Here is a 17,629-nt window from a genome sequence, read left to right as displayed (position 1 = left end):
ATATGATTTCATCTGGTCATCGAATGAAGTGAGAGGCCAAGCAAAGTAGAGGACAAAACTTGAAGCTCTATTCAGTTATTTACAAACATTTAAAAAGAACAGCATAAAAAAAATAGAGTGATAGTATAGGTTTGAATTTGTGCGTCGTTTAAGACCCTATTGTCATTAATGGGTTAAAGCTCTAAGATTGCATTCAAAAGTTTTAAAATGTGTCTTTTTCTTTTCTCCCTTAACTACCCTACTAAATATTTATAGCTTTTTACGTACTGGCGAAGCTACTCTGTAATTAATTTTGTCTTTCGGTTTGTCCGTCCGTCCGTTACGCTGTGAGGGAAATCATATTTTCTGGTGAACCTCTTACCAAAGAGCAATTTAGTTGGTCCGTCAGTTTATCGATTATGATAAAAAAGACAAACATAAAATTTTTGTTGGAAATGTTTCGTATTGTATACAAGTTAATAGTAACATATTCTCACTTTTTTTCTTTAAATATGACCACTGGACATCTGCTCTATGAATCACTCTGTCCGTTTGTCCATCCATTATTTCTCTGTGTTCGCTAATTATGGATATTTTCATCCTTGCTATACTTTTTCAAATTATTAATTACAAAAAAAATTACAAGTCATATTTTCTTTGAAAAACATCATATTATGATTTTTTTTACAAATTATTAATAGGAAAGGATGGGAAATTGGACAGTACAAAACACTGGTACCTAACGTTTCATGACCCCGTTTTCTTGATTATTAGCTCAAAACTTTGGGTACTTTATAGAATTATGCCTAGTTGGTTTATAGTAACTTTTTAACAAATAATTGTAATTTAGAGAAGGTGTAGTTTTATAATCATCGGGGACTTTCATAATTTATCGTCCATTGTCTTATCCACAAGATCTTGAATTATTATACTATCTTTTTAAAATTATTTTGTAACAAGCAAGGTTAAAAATAAATTTGTGTATTATTATATTTGTTAACATACATACAAAAATAAGATAAATTATAGTAAATATAATTTTATATGAATCTATTCTGCTGAATATAAAAAATGATAAATAAATCTAAGTTTAATATAACAATTATCATAAAATTCGTTGGCTTAAAAGCTTTGGGTACTTTATTGAATTCTAATTGATTGGTTCCAAACTGGAAATGTACAAACTTTTTAACTAATAATTTCATATTACGGGGATTATTTTATTTGGGATATATTTCAATTTAACGCCCATTGTCCTATCCATTAAGATCCATGCTAAAACCTGAACAGGACCAATATAAAGAACTTTTGAAAATTGCAACTATCGTTTCTGCGATCTTAAAATCTTATTGGTCAAAAAAACAAAAAAAAATTAATTCAGCTCCCCTTCACATTAATGTTTTAAAAATAATTTTTTTTCTGGAACATTTCTCTTGGGTGTGTTGAGGTACCTTCCCCAAATATAGTTAACCTATAAAAAGCTCTAAGAAAATTCACTGTAAAGGAGAACCATATCGGTCCAGCATTATATCTTTGTACTCACACAGACACACAGGCAGTTAGTCATCCTATTAATGCCATATAAGGATTCCCTGTCCCTCATATTCTATCTCTTTCTTATCTGTAAGGGAAGAAGCATTACTTTTGAAAAGCTTTCTGGATAAAATCTTTGAAAAAGTTTCTGTGGACAAAACCTGATAGCAATAGAGGTGTCAGGAATAGACCAATTCATTTTGAACATTTCAAATACTCTAAATCAGTGCTGAAAAACCAGCCATGCGACGTCATAAAAATGAGGAGAAGTGGGAAAGAAAACCCCTACAAAAGAGATGGATTATAAATCATTTTTATGACGTCACATGGCTATTTTTTTAGACACTTTGTCCAGTTACCTAAATTGAGAAAATGTCCGTTGGTCTGTCTATCACTACGACGATAAAACAGTTTACCTCAGTGACTGTATTTTTAAAATTGAAAATTAAATAAGCTATCTTTCAATGATTTTAAAAAATAAATTCGGCTGCGATTAATCTAGCAGTTTAATCCGCGCCAAAATAAGACTGCCAATAAATTATAATATGAGGCCAGCGAATGCATTTTGAATAATAGACAACTTATCTTTAAAACTTTATAGTAGCAAAATCTAAACAAAAGACAAAAGTTTTATTACGCCTAGATTTAGTTGCTCCGTGGTGGGAAAAGAAAGTACTTATTTGAATGAATTTGTCGTGGATAGAAAAAAAACTTTCTTATCATTGGATTTAATGATCTAGTGGATACACATACAACAAGGTACCATTGGCATAATTTTAATTCCCATTAGTCATAGTTACAAACAAATAATTGTCCAATTGAGCACTGATCAGCTTCCATAAATTAATGTATTTTAAAAATATATTAGTTTTTCGTTTGTTTGTTTATTACTTTAGGGCATGTTAGGTTAGGTTATATTGGGTAATGGGTATCCTTACAAGGTTAGAGCAATGTATTTCATACAAAACATTATTTCCTCAACTTATCTTAAATTTATTGAAAATGATTAAAGACACTTTAAACAAGTTTTATGCTATTTATCCCCCCTTCTAAGGCGAAGAATTAAATATAAATTAAATATAATGTGTCCTTTTTATATAAATCTATTATGGTATATTATCATATATTGTATATTATTTCTGACCAATATCTTTACATGTTAAAGGAACCCAAAATATATCCCCTTAACACACACAGAAATATGGAACCATACGAAAACAGTGACTTTATGGGAAAAGACAATAGCCGAAAAATTTATGCACATCCCCATTATAATGCAGAAAATTACCCCTTCTGTAGATTAGGATTAGTGATTAAAACGTTTATGCACCTAACTTTATGAACCGACTAATCCAAATTCAATATATTCCCCAAAGTTGTTGAGTCAATTATTATAATTATTATTATAAAACCTTGGGGACCAGTGTAATAAACAGCCCAATGTCCCCTCCCTCTCTGTATGGAACCATATGAAACTCTTTTTCTTCTGTATTTTAGTTACTAAGCAACTATTTAAGTAATCTTCTCTATCTTTTTTTCAGGGCTCGGCAGTCTCAGGTAAATGAACCTTTTACAATCTTAAAAAAAAAGTCTAAACATGACCAAACTATGGCAATCCTACTTTTGAAATAATTTCAAAGCATCCAAACGGATTTAAATTTGATGCTTAGTAGCGGCTCTCTACCTCTCTTTCTCTCTCTCTCTTTTTCTATCCTTATGTCTTATTGTTGTAGATGTTTGATATAACACAAAGGAGGGATTTTTATAGGCCAAGAAGGTTTCGCATGATATTATCATTTCTGCTTCGGTTTGATCATTTTTGCACAAGAATATCGAGGAATATATTTTATTTATTTTTATTTAATATATCAGAGATAAAAGTCACCAAAGTTTTATAATAACGTATTTATATTCTTTGGCTTATCAACTTTAGGGACTGTTCATGAATTTTGATTGGTTGGTTTTATTAAATTGAGTGTCCATACGTTTAAACCACTAATTGTAATCTACAGAATGGGTAATTTTGTGTATTACATAGGGGATGTACATAAATTTGAATATAAAATGAATATATGCCTCTTAGTCCCATTAATATTGAAGCATTATCTATCTCTAATTAAAATTATTTCGACATTCACAATCTCTCTCATAAGAAGGCATATAACTTAATTCCAATACGGCTTCGAAACCGATTGATTTCTGGTGGATAAGAACCGGTTCTCTGGAAAATCACGTATTAGATAATTTTCAACGAATAATAAAATAAAATTCATTAAATTAATACTAGTTTTGTTAACCCATGCCTTCAGCCCTCGGGGCTAACCAAACAGGTTTTAATCTTATATCTTTATTTTTAATATCTTCGGAAGATTTCTATAATACGATAAAATAAATAATTTTTCTAAAAAGCCTTTATATTCCTGACTTTAAAAACATTTACATTTACTGCAAAATGATAAAATAAGATGGATTCTTTCAAATATTTACACAGATTTTTGTTTTAAATAAAAGTGAAAAAATATTTATCCTATTTTCCTTCAGTTATAAACTTTCCTAAGATATATGTGACGCTAATCTGTAAAGGAGAGCTAAATAGGTTCAGCGGTTAGCGAGAACCTTTGGTACAGATAGACAGACGCACACAGATCCAGTTACTTTTATGAAGGAATTAGCTTTAAATTGCTGCGCTACTTGTGAACGTAGGTTTCTGGTAAAATCCGTAAAGGTTATGTGTTAAAAGTAAAAAAAACAGTAGTAGAACGATAAAAAAATTTGTCTATAGTTCTTTTCAATAAGAAATACACACACTTTTACGGATTCTACCAAAAACCTACCCCTCTCTTATGCTAGTGAGCAATTATACAGGAAACAAGGAGGCGTTGCTACAAAAGACCTACTCTACAAAAGACTAACGCCTACAAAAGACCTACTCGTCGGTTCAACAAAAGACCAACGCCTACAAAAGACCTACTCTACAAAAGACCAACGCCTACAAAAGACCTAATCTACAAAAAATCGTAATGCTAGAAGGTCATGGCCGCAGAGATCGGCCCCCTGGCCTGCCTAGCTGCGGGCGCTCGGCTCCCTTGCCTATAACCTAACCTAACCTAACTTATATGTAATAATGTATGAATGTTTATCGTACATTAACTTAATTATATTTTAGAATTTCGTTGATTTACCAAAAGTGGTTGGTAGATTTTTTTTCAAATTTTAATATTTTTTTTACAATATTTAGGTAAGGTCAGGTTAGGTTATAGGCAAGGGGGCCGAGCGCCCGCGGCTAGGCAGGCCAGGGGGCCGAGCGCTGCGGCCATGTATTGATTATGTATTCCTTTATTAATGAATTTGATGTTTATATAACAATATATTTATATTCGTAGGTCTTTTCTAGAGTAGGTCTTATGTAGGGGTAGGTATTTTGTAGAGTAGGTCTTATGTAGGGGTAGGTCTTTTGTAGAGTAGACCTTTTGTAGGGGTAGGTCTTTTGTAGAGTAGGTCTTTTGTAGCAACGCCCAAGGATGACAACATCCAGTAGCTAAACACTAAAAATCATTGAATTGACAAACGGACAAAGTGATTTATAAAGCAGATGTTCAGTCGAAATAACAAAAAAAGAAAGAGGAGGAAAAGTTAAACACTCAAAAGATCACAATTTTAAAAAATAAGTCTTTTTAAGCATGGCCGACAAACGGACGGACAAAGCAATGTATCGAATAGATGCGCATATGTCATAGGAATCTTCTTTAGAAATTTCAACTGTCAATCTTCAATAGCTGCAGAGAAAATAAATCAGCGTAATGGATTGACAGATTGACCAACGAATAAACAAAGTGAATTTTAGAGCAACTTCACCACTAAAAAGTTAGATCACTTACTTATAGCAAAAAGCATACAGAATAATCGGCCAAAAAACGTCACTGGTGCTATATTTCCATAACCTAAAACAATAAAAATTCAATGATATAAAAATATAAGGATAAAGCATTTCAGAAACATCACACACAGGTGTACAATCTTAAGTATTGGGCTAAAAAAAGGTTAACATTTTTTATGTACCGAACTCTAAGAATGTGTTGAGTTAATTCATAACGATAGGATGTTACACATAGGTGTATAATTTTAAGTATTGGGCTATAAGACAGGTTAACATTTTTATGTATTGAACTCTGAGAAAGGTGTTGAGTTAATTCATCATGATAGGATGTCACCCAAAGGCTTGCAATGACTGACGCAAAATTTTGCAAACGTGGGCTATAAAAAAATCATATTCTATATTTGTTATACTAGCGGCTACGCCCCTAGAGGCCTCTTGGAAGAAGGGAGAAGTCGACTCTCCCCCACTTTAAATTTTAGTTTTAAAAAAAAAGTTGAAAAAAAGTTGGGGGGAGGAATGTTTATTTTTTTTATAGAGGGAATTCTTTTTGAGAGGGTTGTGATATCCTCCCCAAAAATAGCTAGTCCAAAATAAAAGATTTAATCAGTCCAGCGGTTAGCAAGTTCGCTCGATATACACAGAAATTTAGGTTTGAAGCTACCATGCTACTTTTTTAATATAGCAGCCAATAACAAAATGTAACACAATGGAAATTTGATTTCGGCAGAATCTTTCATCCACTTGTGTGTCGTATTGTACGAACACTCTTGTCATATACAGAGAATACGGATAAAGATTTATAAAAAGAAGTTTAAGTAAAACAGATTTTGCTCTTTAATTTCGCCATTCAATAATACAACATTTATTTGCTAAAAGTTTCATAAACATGTTTTCTCATTTGTTGGCATAGAAACTTCTACTGTCGACGTTCCCAAAGGGACAAGAGAAAGATTGGGTGTAGTCCCTTTTGTGTACAGCCTCTTAAGGGGCGTTTCGTTGTATTTTCACAGTAGCTTATCCCCTATTTCTAGCCGCTGCGGGGAGCTCTAACCTTGCGGGGCAATCATCTAACCTAACCTAAAATAACCTAAATAAGTTGTAATGGGTGTTAACATAGAAAAACAGCGTGACAGCGACAATTAAGGGGCATTTCTTATTGTTTTTTTTTATAATAATAATACCTCTTCAAGCTTTTTTCTCCTTTTTTCTATTGTAATCAGGGAGGGAGGTGAAATTGGACTGTAAACACGTGCTCTTATGTGATGGCTTTAAAACTTTGGGAACTTCTATCAAATCTTGATTTGATGAATCTAACTAGAAGTCCTAATATTTTAATCAACAATTCTATTCTACAAAGGCGTAGTTTTGTTTATCATAATTGGACCTGTATATTAATGTATTGTCCATTGTCTTATCCATTAATATCCCTGGTTTTGTTTATCATCATTGGGGCTGTACATTAATGTATTGTCCATTGTCTTATCCATTAATATCCCTCCCTGGTTTTGTTTATCATGATTGGGGCTGTACATTAATTATTGTCCATTGTCTTATCCCTTGATATCCCTGGTTTTGTTTATCATCATTGGGACTGCATATTAATTTATTGTCCAGTGTCCTATCCCTTAATACCCCTGGTTTTGTTTATCATGATTGGGGCTGTACATTAATGTATTGTCCATTGTCTTATCCATAATTATCCCTGGTTTTGTTTATCACCATTGGGGCTGTACATTAATTATTGCCCATTGTCTTATCCCTTGATATCCCTGGTTGCAATCTAGAAAATTGAAGTAGTGCAGTGTTAATATGTGGGATGTAGTTTTGTATCAGTGTGTGTGTGTGAATGTGTATGTGTGTGTCTGAGTGTGTGTGTGTGTATGTGTGTGTGTGTATTCTTAAGGATTTTCTGTAATGTAGTTTATCCGTTTGTATTACTTTGAGTTCTAAAAATAGACACAGGCAATTGGAATGAGATCACTACTTTACTTCAATAAATTTATAGTATAGATGTATAACCAGACAACTACCTAAACCCCCTTGTTGACGACCTTTTTCGTCTGCTAGCTTATTGCTTTCTGCTTAGTAGCGTCTTGGCTTTGTTAATATTAAAAGACACAATTGAGAGTCGGGACATACAGTTATTTAACCTCTTCCTCCTCTATTGTTTTTCTCTAATCTTAATCTAACCAAAATTTGGGTTCTAAATTACACGGGGTACTAGAACGAGATCACTACGTATTAACTCGACCAAAACATAAATTGAATTTGTTTGTATAATGAATATATCATTGCTCGTTTTTTTTAAAATACATTAAACTATCTTAACACAATGATTGTAATTTAGACTCTTATCAGCGAAGCTATTCTATAAAACTGACAAGTGCTTCTGTATTTCAATTCCCTGTCGGTGTCTAAACTTTTTAACCAATAATCTTAACCTTCATTAGAAGTAATTTTGGTTATCATTGAATTAGATTATGTATATCAATTCATTAAATCTCTTAAAACTACTGGGTCTATTTATTTGGCTCTTTTAATAAGTGAAGTTTCTCTATGATCCGAAACGTATGTCCGTCTTTCTGCCTGTCAAAAGGACAATAGAGGATAAATTAACCTGCACCCCCTTACAAAAAATCTATTATATATTATCATATGTGTCAATTTAATTTTCATTGCCCGATCACTTACTTTTGCAATGTGCAAACTTAATATATATAAAATAACTTTTATCTACTAGTATAAATATGATTTATAAAGCTTTTCTTGCATTTTATGGATTTTTAGTGTCACAGCTACTCTTAAACAAGATATAAAACGGGGAAATGCTTATCATTATGTTACCCAAAGATTTAAAATCCCAATTCCTCATTCGTTGGCCATGTCTTTGGGTACTTTATTAAATCTTTATAATAGTGTGCAAACAAATCCACTCAAAGTTTTAATCCACAGAAGTAATTTTGTTTAAATTTATTTTCTTAATATCCTTGTGAAACATTGATAGAAATAAACAAAAGCGCACTTATTTTTCGGAAAAAAATATTTCTAAAGGAGAATAATCATATCCCCCTCATAACTCGGAAACTGTAAAAAAATATTGAGACCCACTCAAAATCAAAGTAGTTAATATTTAAAATTAAAGAAGATTGAAATTAATTTTACTGTCGTGGCACCAAATTACCAATACAAGCGGCGATTACGATGAAAAAGTATAATAATTTGATGCTAAATGTTGATATTTACCTATGGTAGTTAATATAGTGGTGGAGAAGAAAACTGATTGTATATAGTTCCAACTAACATGGTAGTCCTAGATAGATAGATACATAAATATTTAGATGAAAATAACAGGTGCGTCATTCTTAATGTACCAAAGAATCTTGTTAACCGCTGAACCGATATGGTTTCCCTCTACCATGTAGATTCTTAAAGGTTTTGTAAAGGTTTGTAATTACTTTAGGGGAGGGTACACCAACCCTCTCAAGAGTAGTCGCCCTTAAAAAGAAAATCCCACCCATTTTATGCATTTTCTTTTTAAAACAAAAGGACAGACTAACAAATATACAGACAGATAAATTGGCTTGGATAAAGACATATACTTAAAAAATAAAGAGATTTATTGATAATACCTGTGAAACAACGTTAATTCCATGCTGCACAGCCTCCTCTACAATTGACTCATACTCCGTCAAATATTCGTCGATTTTCTAAAACAATGAAATTTTTTAATTGAGGGAAAAGAGTGTTTTTCTTTTGGTTTTTATTAAATCAAATGATACTTAACAATAGACAAAAAAAGAAATTTTATTTTTGGGTCACAAAAAAAACTAAAGTTGGGCGCATTAAACTAAAGTTTGTCCAGGACCAAACCATTCTGACCATGGACTATAAATGGTGTTGACTGGTATTGTTAATAAGAATTGCACATGGCTTCGATTTTGTTCAGCCAATAAATCTATAGTATAGATTTATAACCAGACAACTACCCTTTTGGGGACCTTTTTTGTCTGCTCTTTTTTAGCAACTTGGCTGTGTTAATATTCTTGAAGCTACTGGTTGACTCAATTCAAAGTTAACACAGGGTCCTTTGGAAGCGAACATACAGTTATTTAACCTTCTTTCCCCTCTATTGTTTAAGAGTGGAAATATTAGTATTTTTTAGGTTTTACAAATTATACTGCTTAGAAAATTTATAATTCTATTGAAGATATATTTGTTTCAGTTTTATTTCTTTTTTAAGAGTTTTTTTTTGACACAAAGTTCATACAAAACCAAAAAAAATATAATACATTTGATGATACACTAACTAGTGCTCTGGTAAGAATGATACATTCCATTGTATTGATTTACATGCTATGCGCTTGATATTGTATGTAGAATGGGGGTCAGTTGAATTTGAATTGCTGAATGTGTACACAGTTTCCTCTTTGTTTCCTCATCTTATCTCAATATTTACTACTAGCTAAAAAAGCTTCAAACTTCCAAAAAAAATCAAAATTTTAAAAACTTAAAATTTTGAATGTATATTGTATAAATCTATTATACATTTAAATTTAGATTTTTTTGGAGGTTTGAAGTTTCTTAGCTAGTAGTAAATATTGAGAAAGGATCAGAAAGCACCGAGGAAACTGTGTACACATTAGGCAATTCAAATTCAACTGACCAGAATGGGATATAAAGTGAAATAAAATTATGGACAATGTTTATTGGATATAGAGATATGAGTCCAACATATAGGGATGGCTGTACCATAAAATTACATAGTTTTTATATCAACTTAAGTATTTAAGCAGTAATGTGATTTTAGTTATTCAACCTTTTTCCAACAATTTTAGTAATGCCTAATGGAGTTCATTTTAAAGCAGTAAATTTTTTCGTATAAAGCTTAAGATCTTAATTACAACTTAACCGCCTAAGTTCCCTACATATGATAGGCTATAATAGGGCACATAATGGTTTTAAGCTATTTATATTGCCACTTTAAATACAGATCCACTAGAAAATATAGGCATAGCCAGTAGTTGTAAAAACACACCTTTGTATTTTTAAGGCTAATTTTTTTAAAAATATTATTCAATATAGCCATTATTTTCTATTTCTTAATTTAAGCAATCTACCAATCAGTTTTGTCAAAAAAATAGGTTTTATATCTTCATACTTTACATAATTTGTAGAAAGACTCTTTCTTCTATCTCTGAAATTCATCTATCAAAACAAATCTTCTATTTCCAACCAAAATATTTTTACATTCTTGACATTTTAACATTTTCTTCTTATGTTAGTCTGTCTTTTAGTTTCCTATTTGAGAATATTCTAACATTTTTCAATAAATGAGGTTCACAAATCAATCTCTAATACCATTAACTATACTAACATATGGACAACCGTATTAAACATTTTACTTGAGGAGTAGCATTTAAAGAGAAACTAATGAATAGGTTGATTTATCATAAGCATTAGGTTACATATCATAGTGGAGCTATCTTAGGAAATAGGTTAACCTATGGATATGATAATCTATTATAGAGATTAGGTTAAAACACCAAAGTGGATAGATGAAACTATTATGGTGGATAGGTTAAACTGGCACATAATAGGTTTAACTATCTTAGTTGTTAGGTACCCTTAAACTTTATGCTACTCAATATTATGTACTTTGCCTATCTTTATTTTCTCTTTATCTAATAATGTACTTTTATCATTGTTTTTATATTTATTTGTGTGTGTGTTTTTGTGTGACATTTGTATCTGTAATTTCAGCATTTATTGTCCTTTGGTTTGGTTCATAGATACAGGGGTATATAGAGAAAAAAAAATGGAAAGGTCCAAAATGACTGCCTTTTAAAAACAGTAGTCTTAAATCGGAGGAAAGTTTGTTTAATTTCCATTTATTTATCCATGAATCAATGAGCTTTGCTGCAACTTGACTTTATGTCAAAACAATACAGATAAAGAGAAACAATTTGTTCATAATTTAATTCTTTCTCTCAAATTCATGTTGTCTTTGTGTTATTTATATTAATATTTCAACAATTAAATTCTAAGCAGCTTAGATTTTTATTTCATATTTTCTTTGCAAACATTTTAGCAATAGCCTCCAGTAAGACTTGGTAAAACCTTTAAAATTAAACAATTAAACCTAAGTAAAAAGTTTCCATCGTCCATAGAAAATTTAACCAAAAAATAGCCAACAATTTGTTTTGAAGGCAATTATAAATATAAATTTTAAATTACTAAAAATATTATTCTATATTATTTTTAAAATCTTTAATAGTTATTTCTTGCATCGTATTATAAACAGCTTTCTAAGAGATGCTGAAGGCTTGGGCTAAAAAACTGGTTTTTATCTTATGATTGTACATTTTTATATTCATAGAAAGCTGGATATAATACGATGCTAGACATAGTTTTTTCATATGGATGAGAACCAGTTCCTATCCACCGGATTTGAATGAATACGATAATAGTTATTTCTCGCATCGTATTATAAACGGCTTTCCGCGGATATAAAATGTACAATTATAAGATTAAAACCATTTTTTTTAGCCCCGAGATGCCGAAGGCACGGGCTAAAAAAACTTGTTTCAATCTTATGATTGTACATTTTTATATTCGTAGAAAACTGGTTATAATACAATGCTAGACATAGTTTTTTCATATGGATGAGAACCGGTTCCTATCCACCGGATTCGAATGAATACAAGAAAAATTATTATCTACATTATTTGCAATTTATTTTAAGCTAGCTAGCACCAATCTTATAAATGTATTTTAACTTTACTTTTTTCCCTTTAGCATACAGAAGGATTTTAATTGAAAAATTAGGAGTAGCTAACGCAAGCTTTGGTCTTCAAGATAGAACTTATTGGTGTTATGCTCCACACCCAAGATTAATAATGATAAATAAGGAATCACCTAATCGACCATCCTATTATAGAAAGTAGTAAGGTTCTTTGTGTGAAGCTTAAGATCTTAATAACTACTGAACTGATTTGTTTCTTTATTTCAAATAAGCTTCACATGGGTCTTGTGAGGTTTTAGGCTTATAACATTAACAGAATTAAGTCTTTGGATGGTTTTAAGCTATTTTTTAGTGCCTCACTGCACATTGCAATACAGATCCTCTAGATGAAAGGGGTGCAGTAGTTCAAATTTCAGAGCGATTCTAATAAAATTGACCTCTCCGCTTGAACACCCTGTAATGTATGAAATTGCACAAAAAGCCATAAAATAGAATATACTCATATCAAATTGTCCTCTAATAAAATAGTTCACTTTAATTGATAAACAAATGTCCATGAAAAGTTAAAACGCTATACATTGGGGGATGTTATAATTAGAACAGCGCCCATAGTCTCTGGCATATTCTCCCGAACAGGGATATTTTTTTATTTTTAAAAGCGAAGCTTTTCTGTAATTAGGGTCGGTCCGTCCGTACGTCCGTCTGTCCGTAACGGATAGCTTTTTCGTTAATTTAAGCATTTTAGAATTGTCCTATAGATATCAAACTTTGCATGGTGATTCCTTTAGTAGTCAGGTACGATTTAGAAAGCGTAGCAACTCTATAATCATTACCAAAATGTCCGTAATACGATTAGAAATTATTTATTTAAAAGAAAAACCTAATTGAACCAGTGCAGCGATTATCGAGATATAAGCTTCATACCGAAAGTCAGACCGACGACGGGCAGAGAGATAGACAGACGGACATTATTCTACTTGTATTATAAATGAAGTTAACCTATAAAGGTATCCAAGATTGTTCGGGACACATAGGTTTATTTTGCTTATTACATAAAAATAATTCTCGTACAGAAAATACATAAAAACGCTTACATGATTTTCTAAAACTCTACAAAGATTTGATATTATAACTGCTTAACAAATTAACTCTGAATTTCATGTAAAATTTTCTAGCTGCGCTATTCATGGATTTAATATTCTTCAAAATTCAAATTCAATGCTTTTTATTTGCGCTAAAATGTTTACCTTTTTAAAACATGATCTAAAATATATGTATAATCCATTGAATTAATTATTTGCCTAAAAAATTCTCCTTCTTCTCTTATTTTCGATATAAAAGTAATAGGATGTATGTCTGTCTGTCAAAGTATCTCTCTAACCACTCAACCTACACGATTCTCCTTTACAGGGTAGCTTCTCATATGTCCTGGGAAGGTTCATAGATATTTTAGGGGTTAGTACCACCAACCCCCCAAGATAAATCACCCCCAGATAAAAAAATACCCACTCCCCATTAAAACTAAAATTTAAACTAGAGGATCGACTTTCCCTCGGGACGTCGCCGACTTCAAAAATATTTGCTTTCGGCGAATGGCCCACTTTAATTTAAGTGGAAATTATAAAAATATGTTTACTGTAGAAGCAATCATGTACGTAAATAAGAATAATAAATCATTCTTAGAGCAGTTACTTTTCCAGCAACACTTTGAAACCGTTTAATATCCGCTGGATTAGAACCTGTTCTAAGCCAGAAGCAGCTCAGAGTGTCTAATAAAAATGACGACTTACAATACAAACGACCAATGATATGCCGTTATACATTTATATTGACAAATGGTACAATGTTTACTGGTCTATCATTGGTAATTTGCATTATACGACGTTATTTTTTAATTAGGCAATTTAAGCTGCTTCTCTGAGGCCTACTGAAAAATTATGTTTTGCATTATAACAATTTTCTATGACTAACAAAAACTTGTGATTTATACCAGTTTTTTTAGCCCCGAGGGGTCATGATAGTGATAATATACTCACCTCATGATAATTTACCAGATTTTGACTAGTGTTCCAAACTGCCCTCAGAAATACTTGTCGCTTTGAGATCAATAGGGCCTAAAATAATAAACTCTCAATAAAAGTAACCTAAATAATTTCTGTACCGAAGGATCTTACTAACCGCTGAACCGATTTAGATCACCTAACAATGTAACCTCTCAGAGGTCCTGGGAAGGTTTACTATTATTATGGGAGTGGGAACCACCACCCTTCGAAAAGAAATCGCCAATAGAAAAACATTAACCCCTCCCACAATTTTTCTTCTTAAATCTAAAGTTAAAAATGTGGGGGTGGTCGACTCCAATCTCCCCACCACCACAAATGGCCCTAGAAAGAGGCCTCTAGGGGCGTAACCACGAGTATATATCAGGAATTTGTAAAAGGAATTTATTTAATGTTTCATAGAAGGGAGACAAAGTGTCTCAAACATCAGCCATGTGACGTCACAAAATGAGGGAGATAAGAGGAGAAGAGGTAAAGAAAATAACTAAAAAAGAGATGGATAATCGCTCCTTTTTATGACGTCAAATACCTAATTTTTGAAAAACTGTGTCCCGCTACCTATACACAGGTCTCTAGGGGCATAACCCCTTGTAATTACAGATTAAAAAAAATATCTAATGTTTCATAGAAAACTTACCTGATATGTATTTAGTACATCTAATTCGTTCGGATGCTCAATCGATTGAAATATCTAAATAGAAAAAGTTATACAAGATTTTTAAAAATATTTTGGAAGATTTTTTTTGTAAATTAATTCTATGTTATGTTTTTTATAATTCTATACGTAGTTTGTTTATGAAGAATTATATTACTTAAAATTCATATCCTTAAGGGTTAGGACAATGGTCGATAAATTGGTGTTCAGCCTCAAACCACTTCTGTAGATATAAACATTAAACAATTGGTTGAAAAATTTGGACACTACTGGTTTGAAACTAATCAACGGGGTTTTAAAACTTTCCTCCACTTTTTCCTATTGATTGATATAGAGAATGTATCTCTAGATTACTTCTATTCTATATCCTTTTAATGTACATACCTACTACCTAATGTATATTTATTTATTTAACATCAATTTCTTTTAATATCTTTAATAGAAGTTTTTTCAGTTTTTTTCTCCGTATTTTATTTGATTTTATGTATCTTGTATCTGTCTATCACTTTAGATTACAATTAGTGGCTGCGCTCCTAGTACCTCCATTCAAAATGTAGAGAGGCAAAAAATAGCCATAAACCATACAAAAAGGTCTAAATCTTAAAATAAAAAAATGGCTAAAACCATCGTTGGATCTATGTGATACTTCCCAAAAAGAAGAACTACATCAGTTCAATCAGACAAAAAAAAATCTTTAATTAATACTTTATAATCATACTAGCGTCTACGCCCATAGAGGTTTATAGGAAACAGTTCAATAACAACGAATAGAAGAACTTGATAATGAAACTTTGGGTACCGGTGAAATTTAATGTCCAATGTCTCCTCGTTCCCTGCTTGTCGTTGTTTATGTTTATTTTTCTGTTTGTCTCAAGATCTTAAGTTGAATGTATATCTAATTATTATCCAGTTATACACAAAAATGGATTTTTGTGTATTGGGGGGCTAATATACTAATAAAATTTAGATATCGTATTGTAGACATTAAAATTAAAAATTTATGAAATAATTCCAGTTTTGTTTGCCCTGATGGTCCGATAGCCAGGGCAAACAAAACTGATATCAATATTATGATTTTTATTTCATTATTTGGTGAAAATTGTCTATATTACAATGCGATACATGATGTTTCAGTATGGATCAGAGAAGGTTTTATATCATAGGATAATAATTGGACTGAAATCCATGCCGGAATGAAAATACTTTAACTTTATTTCCAATAATTCCAAAAGTAATTGTTACAATGTAATTAGTTTCATTCTGCAGAAAATTAGCCCTTCCAAAACACTATAATCCATACAAAAATCTACTATTATCCATATGATAAATGGATATTTGTTTATATTAAGGATATATAACATACTTATATACATAATACAATAAAAAATGAGACAAAAACATAAAAAAAAGAATGGATCTAAATTTATGTTTTTATTTATATTTCTATATTAATAGATTTTCTTATTTTAGGAAACCTTTGTATTGGTCCTTAACAATCTTAATACTATTTTTAGTTACTTGCAAGCACGCCCCTCAAAGCCGTACGAGGAGAAAGTCACTCAAAAATCAGACACGTGACGTCAATCAATCAACCAATAGCGTCGGGAATAATAACACAGCCAAACCGCTAAAAAAGAGCAGAAAGCAATTTGCTAGCAGACGAAAAAGATCCCCAACAGGGAGTTGTCGGGTTATACATCTATATTTATAGATTTATAGTTTTTGTTTATAGTTTTAATGATCTTTTATTTTATGTAATTTCCTCTCTCTCCTATATGCTCCAATCAAACCTAATATATCCGTTTGTCCACCCATTTTATTTTATCATGTTTTAATTCATCTGTGTTTTCCTGAGCTGGGTCTTTAAATCATTTTAGTGGTGAGCCAGATCGGGGTGAGCCGAAATCAGCCAATCACAGCGCGGCATTTCATAAAATGCTGTGCTCTCATTGGTGGAAAGTTGGCTCACCCCGATCTGGCTCACCACTAAAATGATTCAAAGATCTAGCTCTGATAAAACTATAAAAATGATAGATAGAGAAAATATATAATAAAAGAGGCTGATAGACTAATATTATTAGATGAAGAGGGCTAAGCTCCATAAAGAGAACCATGTAATTTCCGTTCTTCATGGTTAGTTACTTTAGTGGATTTTTGTGAGCTAGGGAAGAAAAAATTTGAAAAAAATAACTATACTTTCCCAAATTTAAAAATTTATGTTAAAAACAGATAGATATAGCATTTGTATACCTGTATCATCATATGAAAGTAATAGGATCTATGTATGTACATAGGTATATCTTGCTAACCACTGAACCTTTACAATGAAGCTTTTCTAAGGTCCCGGAAAGGTTAATAACTATACTGGGGGAGGGTATCACCCTTCTCCCTCGCCTCTATATCGCCTCTATAAAAATCAATTATTCTCAACAATTATCCTAAATCACAGTAATTCATTCATGTACCTAACTATCTGATATTATCTTTGTTTCATATGGTGGTTTGAGATAAATACTTTCTCTAAAAGAAATCCCATTTTTTCTTAAAAGGGTGCAAAAAAGACCCTTCCACCCACATACTTTTTTTAAGCAATATTTTTTTTATTTATTCATTGTGTGTCCATCTGTCCATCAATGATTCATAATTCTGATTATGTTAGAATCGTCATATCAACTTAAAACCATGTATGAGTTCAAAAGTTCACTAACGAAAAGTTGATACTCTTAGTCTTAAAACATTTTTTTGGTATTTGAAACAAAATTCAATCATAAAAAAAAACTGTT

At 31.5% G+C, this 17,629-nt stretch overlaps 1 protein-coding gene across 7 annotated transcripts in view; it reads right to left on the bottom strand.

Moving 5' to 3' along the window:
- Positions 1-17,629, bottom strand: part of LOC145335095 (TWiK family of potassium channels protein 7-like) — a 92,947-nt gene that overhangs the window by 25,855 nt on the left and 49,463 nt on the right. For all 7 annotated transcript variants that reach the window (XM_080180803.1, XM_080180804.1, XM_080180805.1 and 4 more), the window contains 5 exons: positions 14,829-14,882; positions 14,168-14,245; positions 9,019-9,096; positions 8,633-8,699; positions 5,391-5,453 (listed from right to left, as the gene is read on the bottom strand). In XM_080180803.1, coding sequence (XP_080036929.1) covers positions 5,391-5,453; positions 8,633-8,699; positions 9,019-9,096; positions 14,168-14,245; positions 14,829-14,882 — 340 coding nt within the window. The remainder of the gene's footprint in view (positions 1-5,390; positions 5,454-8,632; positions 8,700-9,018; positions 9,097-14,167; positions 14,246-14,828; positions 14,883-17,629) is intronic.

Source organism: Acartia tonsa, chromosome 13 (assembly GCF_053477335.1).
Source record: "Acartia tonsa isolate MP-2025a chromosome 13, ASM5347733v1, whole genome shotgun sequence".
Lineage (NCBI taxonomy): Eukaryota > Metazoa > Arthropoda > Copepoda > Calanoida > Acartiidae > Acartia > Acartia tonsa.
This window is presented reverse-complemented; position numbering and strand designations above follow the sequence as displayed.